The sequence below is a fragment of the Piliocolobus tephrosceles genome, chromosome 6 (assembly GCF_002776525.5).
Source record: "Piliocolobus tephrosceles isolate RC106 chromosome 6, ASM277652v3, whole genome shotgun sequence".
Taxonomy (NCBI): Eukaryota; Metazoa; Chordata; class Mammalia; order Primates; family Cercopithecidae; genus Piliocolobus; species Piliocolobus tephrosceles.
This window is the reverse complement of record NC_045439.1, coordinates 68,083,530-68,093,889: the sequence shown is the minus strand read 5'-3', so window position 1 is coordinate 68,093,889 and position 10,360 is coordinate 68,083,530. Positions and strand designations below refer to the sequence as shown.

General features: G+C 41.7%; 1 protein-coding gene across 4 annotated transcripts in view; it reads left to right on the top strand.

Annotated features, from left to right (window-relative positions):
* The window catches only part of GEMIN2 (gem nuclear organelle associated protein 2), a 23,996-nt gene extending 19,364 nt beyond the window's left edge, over positions 1-4,632 (top strand). For all 4 annotated transcript variants that reach the window (XM_023189629.3, XM_023189631.2, XM_023189630.2 and 1 more), the window contains 2 exons: positions 919-977; positions 4,232-4,632. In XM_023189629.3, the coding sequence (XP_023045397.1) occupies positions 919-977; positions 4,232-4,271 (99 nt within the window). In that variant the 3' untranslated portion in view covers positions 4,272-4,632. The remainder of the gene's footprint in view (positions 1-918; positions 978-4,231) is intronic.
* Positions 4,633-10,360: the final 5,728 nt, after the last annotated feature.

Genomic DNA, 10,360 nt, shown 5'->3' with positions numbered 1-10,360 from the left:
TTTTTTTTCGAGATGGAGTCTCGCTCTGTCACCCAGGCTGGAGTACAATGGTGTGGTCTCAGCTCACTGCAACCTCCACTTCCCAGGTTCAAGCAATTCTCCTGCCTCAGCCCCTGGAGTAGCTGAGATTACAGGCGCCCACCACCATGCCAGGCTAATTTTGTATTTTCAGTAGAGACACGGTTTCACCATGTTGGCCAGGCTGGTCTCGAACTGCTGACCTCAGGTGATCTACCCAGGTCCGCCTCCCAAAGTGCTGGGATTACAGGCATGAGCTATCATATTCATTCAGTAATGAATACATATAAGAACAATAATCCTGTGTCTTGACTGTACAGTGATGAATATATATACATTATATATACACATATATATTCTATATATCCTCACATATATTGTATGCATTATATAGAAACAAGAATCCTGTGTCTTGACTGCAGTGATGAATATATATATTCATAGATGTATTATTTTAATATATATTTATTATTTATGAATATATATTCACTATAGTTAAGGCACAATATATTAGTATATTATGTATTATATATTAATATATGATGCATATATGAATATATATATATTCATCACTGTACAGTTAAGACATAGGATTCTTATTGTTCCTCTAGTAGGAACCAGGGAAAAATTTCCCCCAAGTTATCCCCCTTAGATCCCTCACCTTTTTTTTTTTTTTTTCCCTATTCAGAATCTTGATTTAAAAGATAGTCTTAGATGTTTCTCAAGGAATCATTAATTCTACAGTTTTCTCCTTTTTCTTTGAGGGCTCCTGTTTCCACATGATGATTACTGTCATATAATAAAGTTTTCATGTTTCATGTTTTACATCTTAATAGGAAATTTATTTCAAAAATAATAGGAACAGACAATATTTACATTTTTCTTTCTTTTTTTTTTTAGGATAGCAAAGATGATGAGAGGGTTCCTGCTTTGAATTTATTAATCTGCTTGGTTAGCAGGTATAGTTAATCCTTGGCTTCTTTGTTATTTGTATATCAGTGAGGTCAGTGAGGGTAGGATGTATTTATTACGTTTGTTTTTTGTTTGTTTGTTTTTATTGAGACCGGGTCTCACTCTGTTGCTATGGTTAGGATGCAGTGGCACAATCACAGCTCACTACAGCTTTAACTTTCTGGGCTCCAGCAATCATCCCACCTCAGCCTCCTGAGTAGCTAGGACCACAGTCAAGCACCACCACACCCAGCTAATTAAAAAAACTGTTTGTAGAGACAGGGTCTCACTATGTTGCCCAGGCTGGTCTCAAAACTCCTGGGCTCAAGCAATCCTCACACCTAAACCTCCCAAAGTGCTGGGATTACAGGCGTAAAGCCACTGCACTCAGCCTGCATTTTTTTTTAATTGCCTGTGTCCTGTGTTCATTTTCAGTTGTGGCATATTTTTATTTAGTATCTGTTTGATTTCATTTCTTACATAGAAATTCTTCTTGGAATTTATTTGAAAACTTTTTTTGTTGTTTTGAGACAGAGTCTTGTTCTGTTGCCCAGCCTGGAGTGCAATGGCACCATCTCAGCTTACTACAACCTTCACCTCCCAGATTCAAGCGATTCTCCCACCTCAGCCTCCCAAGTAGCTGGGATTACAGGCACCCACCACCATGCCCGGTTAATTTTTGTACTTTTGTGGACAGGGTTTCACCATATTGGCCAGGCAATAAAACACACACATATTTATTTTAGGTCTCCTCCTGGACATATTTTTGTTCCATAGATCAGTGTTTTTATTCCAATGCCAGTACCTTTTTAAAGCTTTATAATATACTTAAATATCGGGAAGGCAAGTAATCTTGTTTCCATATTTTCACATATTCAATATCTAGTTTCTTGATCTACAGTAATTATGCTGCTGATGATAATTAATATTTACTGGGCAATTTGTGCCAAGCATTTTTCTTATTGAGGAACCCATTTACTCCTCCTGAGGAGGGTACTGTTACCAGTTTACAGATGAGGAAACCATAGCAGAGACAGGTTAAATAACATTACTACCGTCACAAAGCTAGTAAGTGTTAGAGTTAGGATCCAAACCCAGGCAACTTTGACTCCGGAGCTAAGCTTTTAAGTGTGCTGATCACAAATGAAGCTAATGCCTACCTCATCTGTTGGTAGTAGCAGTTAAATGGGATGATATAGCATTGCCCTAGTTACTTTATGTGTAGTATCTCTACTCTTTACAACAGCTCAAGAGTTGTGTTTTTTTGTTGTTTTTGTTTTAATAAATTTTTTCCTTTCAGCTCTGTTGGATTTGATTTTTTTCCTTTTACAGATAATGACACAGATTCAGAAAGGTTAAGTAATTGGTGGCTCAGCAAACCAGTAATTAATGAAACCTGAGACAAGTATAGTTTTTGACTGCCTCAATTGAGATTTTACAGTACTATGCAATTATGAAAGCAAAAACATTCAAATGTATTTTTTGCCCTCAACAAGTTAGATAAAAATGGAAAAAGTTCTAGACTACAAAAGGTTCTGAAGCTAACACTTTACAAAAGAAGACATAAAGATTTGAAAGTTTAGGAAAAAAAGGACCGGGCATGGTGGCTCATGCCTGTAATCCCACCACTTTGGGAGGCCGAGGCTGGTGGATCATCTGAGGTCAGGAGTTCAAGACTAGCCTGGCCAACATTGGAAACCCTGTCTCTACTAAAAATAAAAAATTAGCCGGGCCTGGTGGTGCATGCCTATAATCCCAGCTACTCAAGATGCTAAGACAGGAGAATCACTTGAACCTGGGAGGCAGAGGTTGCAGTGAGCCGAGATCATGCCATTGCACTCCAGCCTGGGCAATAAGAATGAAACTCCATCTCAAAAAAAAAAAAAAGAAAGAAAGAAAGCCGGGCACAGTGACTCACACCTGTAATCCCAGTGCTTTGGGAAGTCAAGGTGGGAGGACTGCTTGAGTCCGGGGGTTCAAGAATGCAGTGAGCCATGACAGAATTTGATTAGTGATTTTCCTTTTTATTTAATCTTATAATTACATAAAATAGTTACCTTGCCAAAATTAAAATTGTAATTCAGGGTACATTTGGAGTATTTTAGCATCCATCTTTATCCTCATTATCCTCTTTTCTTCTTTCTCCTCTAGTTAACCATTTTATTACTAATTTTTGTTTTATCTTTTCATTCATTGTTTCTTTTTAAAAGTATAAGTAGGCCAGGTGTGGTGGCTCATGCCTATAATCCCAGCACTTTGAGAGACTGAGGCTGGAGAATTGTTTGAGCCCAGGAACCTCCAAAGAACTCAAACAAATTTACAAGAAAAAAAACAAACAACCCCATCAAAAAGTGGGGAAAGGATATGAACAGACATTTCTCAAAAGAAGACATTCATACAGCCAACAGACACATGAAAAAATGCTCATCATCACTCGCCATCAGAGAAATGCAAATCAAAACCACAATGAGATACCATCTCACACCAGTTAGAATGGCAATCATTAAAAAGTCAGGAAACAACAGGTGCTGGAGAGGATGTGGAGAAATAGGAACACTTTTACACTGTTGGTGGGATTGTAAACTAGTTCAACCATTATGGAAAAGAGTATGGCAATTCCTCAAGGATCTAGAACTAGATGTACCATATGACCCAGCCATCCCACTACTGGGTATATACCCAAAGGATTAGAAATCATGCTGCTATAAAGACACATGCACACGTATGTTTATTGCAGCACTATTCACAATAGCAAAGACTTGGAATCAACCCAAATGTCCATCAGTGACAGACTGGATTAAGAAAATGTGGCACATATACACCATGGAATACTATGCAGCCATAAAAAAGGACGCGTTCATGTCCTTTGTAGGGACATGGATGCAGCTGGAAACCATCATTCTCAGCAAACTATCACAAAAACAGAAAACCAAACACCGCATGTTCTCACTCATAGGTGGGAACTGAACAATGAGATCACTTGGACTCGGGAAGGGGAACATCACACAATGGGGCCTATCATGGGGAGGGGGGAGGGGGGGAGGGATTGCATTGGGAGTTATACCTGATACAAATGACGAATTGATGGGTGCTGACGAGTTGATGGGTGCAGCACACCAACGGGGCACAAGTATACATATGTAACAAACCTGCACATTATGCACATGTACCCTAGAACTTAAAGTATAAGAATAAAAAAAAAATAGTGCTACAGTTAATATCTCTATACACAATTTGTTTTTTTTTTTTTTTTTTTTACTAGGTATTTTGACCAGCGTGATTTAGCTGATGAGCCATCTTGATATAGCTGATCTCCCAGGGATAGAAGATATTTCTCATGAAGGCAGCCTAACTCTGAGGAAAGCAGTGCCAATTCAAGTACAGATTGCAATACATCTTCAACACTATGTGAAGGGTTCACATCTTAACCTATGCAATTTAGACTGATACTCAGAATATAGGTTGTATTGATTTGAATATCTGAAATATCAATGGAAAATCCCACTGTTTTTGATGAACAGTTTGAAGTTTTCTGTAATCAAGCAGCTTGCATAGAAATTGTATGATGAAATTTTACATAGGTTCTTGGTGCTGTTTTGTTCTTTTTTTGTTTTTTGTTGTTTTGTTATTTCTTTATATATGTAGAAAATTTTATTGAAAATATGTTTTGGTTACTAAAATTTTATTTGAGTCCTAACAAAAGACAATGGATGGCCTTAGCATCAGAATTAAAATAATCTGGATTAAATGGCAAATGTGTTCATAGTCAGCAATAAAATTAAACAGTACTTTTTTTTTTTTTTGAGACGGAGTCTCGGTCTGTCACCCAGGCTGGATTGCAGTGGCAGGATCTCAGCTCCCTGCAACCTCTGCCTCCCAGGTTCAAGTGATTAGGGATTCTCCTGCCCCAGGCTCCTGAGTAGCTGGGTCTATGGGCACCCGCCACCACACCTGGCTAAATTTTGTGTAGAAACAGGGTTTCAGCATGTTGACCAGGCTGCTTTCAAACTCCTGACCTCAGGTGATCCGCCCGCCTCAGCCTCCCAAAGTGCTGGGATTATAGGCATGAGCCACCATGCCTGGCCTCAGTACTTTTATTTTTAAATGCTTTATTGCACAAACAGAACTTTATCTAACAAATCATTTTCAAAAATAACAGGTCAACTGTTTTAATTTGTTTATATCACTTATAATGTATCTATTTCTGTATCAGGTAGGAATGTTTTCTGCTTTAAGTAACACAAAAGATCCAAGTGGCAATGGTTCTTCAAATAGGGGTTTATTTTTCTCAGATAACAAGAAGTCTAAAGGAGCTGGCCACTGGCATTGGTTTAGTGACTCAGTGATATCAAGGTCTCAGATTCCTTTAGCCTTTCCGTCATGGAAATAAGATGGCCATTGCAGTTCAAGCCAATGTGTCTGCTGTATTCAAGACAAAAAGAAGGGGAAGCAGGGCCTTCCACATCTGATCCTTTTCTCATAAACGTAAAACCTTTTCTAGAAATTTAGATCAGACTTGTGTTCATCTACTAGCCGTAAATGTATAACGTGATCACCCCTTGTTCCCAGGAAAATGGGAAAATGAAATTGTAAGCCTTTCCAATCTCACTAATGGAAGGTGGGAAAGCAAAATGGGGATTGGGAATTACCATGGATGAGACAACCAACAGTTTTGCCACTAGTTATAACTAGAACAGAAGTCATTTTATATTTGAATCTTTTCTGTAATGTCTTCATCAAGCTCACCTTATTATTATTTTTGTTTGTTTTTGAGACGAGTCTCGCTCTGTCACCCAGGCTGGAGTGTAGTGATGCAATCTCAGCTCACTGCAACCTCTGCCTCCCGGGTTCAAGTGATTCTCCCGCCTCAGCCTCCTGAGTAGCTGGGACTACAGGCACACACCACCACACTCAGCTAATTTTTTTGTGTTTTTAGTAGAGACAGGTTTTCACCATGTTGGTCAGGCTGGTCTCAGATTCCTGACCTCAAATGATCCGCCCACCTCTGCCTCCCAAAGTGTTGGGATTACAAGCATGAGCCACTGTGCCCGGCCCATAAAGCTCACTATAAAATTGCAGTCCTAAGTACTTAAAAATTTTCTCACTGTTGGATATCTAATTTTATTTTCAGTGCTAACCTAATATAAAAAAATACTACACTGATATCTTCATGTATGCAACTTTTTCTTTTTTCAAACGTTTTTTCTTTAATCAAAAGTTTCCAAAAGTAGGCAAGCCACAAGAGTCTATCAGTTAATACTGCATTTGAAAACTTGGCTAAACTGAGGTTTCTAAAATTGTTTTTGTTTCTCATATAATTCTGGTGTGAGAAGTTCAGGATGGTGCAGCAGCTTTACAATGTCTTAAATATTCTGGGCTCCATCCAGATTTCTCTTTCATCGTTTTAGTATGCAGTTTTCATCTTTTCAGTTATGAAGTATGGTTTCTTTATCTCTTGCCTCACATCTTGCCTCACATCTACACTCCAGGGAGGGAAATGCTACCACCCCTTCTTGTTGTTTGTATCTGGGGAGCACAGCATTTTAAGAAATCCTCAACTTAATATCTCATTGGCCAGAATTATGACATATGACCAGCCCTAATTATAAAGAACGCTGGAAGATGTACCTGGACACATTGCTACTCCTAACAAAAGTGGGGTTCTATTTTAAAAGGGGAGAGTAGATATTGGATAGGCAGGCAGCAGTCTACTATAAAGGGTTTAGATTACCAACCTGTACCACAGCTAGCTGTGTTATAGCCTCACATTTTTTGCTGATATGATGCTTGGGTTGGGGTTTGGGGAGTGGGTTGGGGATTGCTTTAATAGAAGTAAAGTGTCAATTGTTTTAATTTACATTTCTCTCATAACGTGGCTGGGCATACACTTGGGCATTCTACTCATAGAGAATAAAATTACTGAGAACTAGATAATATTAAGAAAAAGGTGGCTGGGTGTGGTGGCTCACACCTGTAATCCCAGCACTTTGGGAGGCCAAGGTGGGTGGATCACGAGGTCAGGAGTTCAAGATCAGCCTGGCCAACATGGTGAAACCCTGTCTCTACTAAAAATACAGTGAGCTGGGCGTGGTGGTGCGTGCCTGTAATCCTAGCCATTCAGGAGGCTGAGGCAGGAGAATTGCTTGAACCTGGGAGGTGGAGGTTGCAGTGAGCCAAGATTGCGCCACTGTACTCCAGCCTGGATGACAGAGCAAGACTCTATCTTAGAGAAAAAAAAAAGGCAATTTTGCATGTGCAATAGACAAGAGGTGTAAAAATTTTGGCCAAGGGTGGTGGCTCATGCCTGTAATCCCAGCACTTTGGGAGGCTGGGGCAGATGGATCACCTGAGGTCAGAAGTTCAAGACTAGCTTGGACATTTCACAACATGGTGAAACCCCATTTCTACTAAAAATACAAAAAAATTAGCCAGGCATGGTGGCAGATGCCTGTAATCCCAGCTACTCAGAGGGCTGAGGCAGAATCACTTGAACCCAGGAGGCAGAGGTGGCGGTGAGCCAAGATCACACCACTGCACTCTAGCCTGGGCAAGACTCCCATCTCAAAAAAAAAAAAATTAATCACACCTCTACTAGCAAGCTGGAGGATCTCTAATAGTTAACCATGAAACCATTTTTATAATGACTTACCTTGCATAAAGCCATTTTTCAGGAGGGTAGAGACAAATAGAAATAAACATTTCATTTTATTTATTTATTTATATATTTATTTTTGATACAGAGTCTTGCTCTGTTGCCCAGGCTGGAGTGCAATGGTGTGATCTCGGCTCACTGCAACCTCCGCCTCCTGAGTAACTGAGATTACAGGTGCCCATCACCATGCCTGGCTAAGTTTTGTATTTTTAGCAGAGGGTTTCACCATGTTGTTCAGTCTGGTCTTGAACTCCTGACCTCAGGTGATCCGCCCACCTCAGCCTCCTAAAGTGCTGGTATTATAAGCGTGAGCCACTGTGCCTGGCCAGAAATAAACATTTTAAACCAGAGAAGCAGATATTTTAAACCAAAAGGTCGTAAGGTCTTTACCAGCTGCACCTGTTGACTTCCTGTAGCTTCAGGGCTATCCCTCTACCCCTACCCAGCTCCCAGCCTAGGGTACTGTATTAGTCCGTTTTCACACTGCTGATAAAGAAATACCCGGGATTGGGCAATTTACAAAAGAAAGAGGTTTAATTGGACTTACAGTTCCACATGACTGGAGAAGGTCTTACAGTCATGACGGAGGGCAAAAGGCACTTCCTACATGGCAGCAGCAAGAGAGAATGAGGAAGGGTTGGGCATGGTGGTGCACACCTGTAATCCCAGGTGTGAACCTGGGATTTGGGAGGCCAAAGCGGGTGGATCACCTGAGGTCAGGAGTTCAAGACCAGCCTGACCAACATAGTGAAGCCTCTACAAAAAATACAAAAAAATTAGCCAGGCATGGTGGTGCATGCCTGTAATCCCAGCTACTCAGGAGGCTGAGGCAGGAGAATCGCTTGAACCTGGGAGGCGGAGGTTGTGGTGAGCCAAGATCGGGCCATTACACTGCAGCCTGGGTGATGAGCAAATGTCTGTCTCAAAAAAAAAAAAAAAAAAAAAAATGAGGAAGAAGCAAAAGCAGAAACCCCTGATAAACCCATCAGATCTCATGAGACTTACTATCATGAGAATGGCACAAGAAAGAACAGCCTCCACAGTTCAGTTACCTCCGCCTGGGTCCCTCCCACAACACGTGGTAATAATGGGAAATATATTTCAAGTTGAGATTTGGGTGAGGACACAGCCAAACCATATCATTCCACTCCCCTGGCCCCTCCAAATCTCATGTCCTCACATTTCAAAACCAATCATGTCTTACCAACAGTTCCCCAAAGTATTAACTCATTTCAGCATTAACCCAAAAGTCCACACTCCAAAGTCTCATCTGAGACAAGGCAAGTCCCTTCCCTCTATGAGCCTGTAAAATCAAAAGCAAGTTAGTGACTTTTTAGATACAATAGGGGTACAGGCATTGGATAAATACAGTCATTCCAAATGGAATAAATTGTCCAAAACAAAGGGGCCGTGGGCCCCATGCAGTCCAAAATCCAGTGGGTCAGTCAAATCTTAAAATGACCCCCTTTCACTTCATGTCTCAAATCCAGATCACAGTGAGGCAAGAAGTGGGTTCCCATGGTCTCGGGCAGCTCCACCCCTGTGGCTTTGCAGGGTGCAGCCTCCCTCCTGGCTGCTTTCACAGGCTGGGTTGAGTGTGGCTTTTCCAGGTGCATGGTGCAATGGTAGGTGAATCTACCATTCTGGGGTCTGGAGGATGGTCACCCTCTTCTCACAGCTCCACTAGATGATACCCCAGTAGGGACTCTCTGTAGGGGCTCCAACACCACATTTCTCTTCCATACTACCCTAGCAGAGGTTCTCCATGAGGGCACCACGCCTACAGCAAACTTTTCTGGGTATCCAGACATTTCCATACATCTTCTAAAATCTTGGTGGAGGTTCCCAAACCTCAGTTCTTACTTCTGTGCACCCGCAGGCTCAACACCACATGGAAAGTGCCAAGGTTTGGGGCTTCCACCTCTGAAGCCACAGCCTGAGCTGTACATTGGCCCCTTTCAGCCACGGCTGGAGCGGCTTGCACAAAAGGACCAAGGCCCTAGGCTGCACATAGCTCAGGGACCCTGGGCCTGGCCCACAAAACCACTTTTTCCTCCTGGACCTCCGGGTCTATGATGGGAGGGGCTGCTATAAAGGTCTCTGACATGGCCTGGAGACATTTTCCCCATGGTCTTGAGGATTATCATTAGGCTCCTTGCTACTTATGCAAATTTCTGCAGCTGGCTTGAACTTCTCCCCAGAAAATGGGTTTTTCTTTTCTATCACAGTCAGGCTGCAAATTTTCTGAACTTTAATGCTCTGTTGCCCTTTTAAAACTGAGTGACTTTAGCAGTACCCAAGTCACCTCTTGAATGTTTTGCTGCTTAGAAATTTCTTTAGCTGGCTGGGCACGGTGGCTCAGGCCTGTAATCTCAGCACTTTGGGAGGCCAAGGCAGGCGGATTATGAGGTCAGGAAATTGAGACCTTCCTGGCTAATACAGTGAAACCCTGTCTCTACTAAAAAAATACAAAAAAAAATTAGCCAGGCATGGTGGGTGCCTGTAGTTCCAGCTACTCAGGAGGCTGAGGCAAAAGAATGGCATGAACCTAGGAGGCAGAGCTTGCAGTGAGCCGAGATAGCGCCACCACACTCCAGCCTGGGTGACACAGCGAGACTCTGTCTCAAAAAAAAAAAAAAAAAAAAAAAAAAAAAGAGGCCGGGCGCGGTGGCTCAAGCCTGTAATCCCAGCACTTTGGGAGGCCAAGACTGGCGGATCACGAGGTCAGGAGATCGAGAC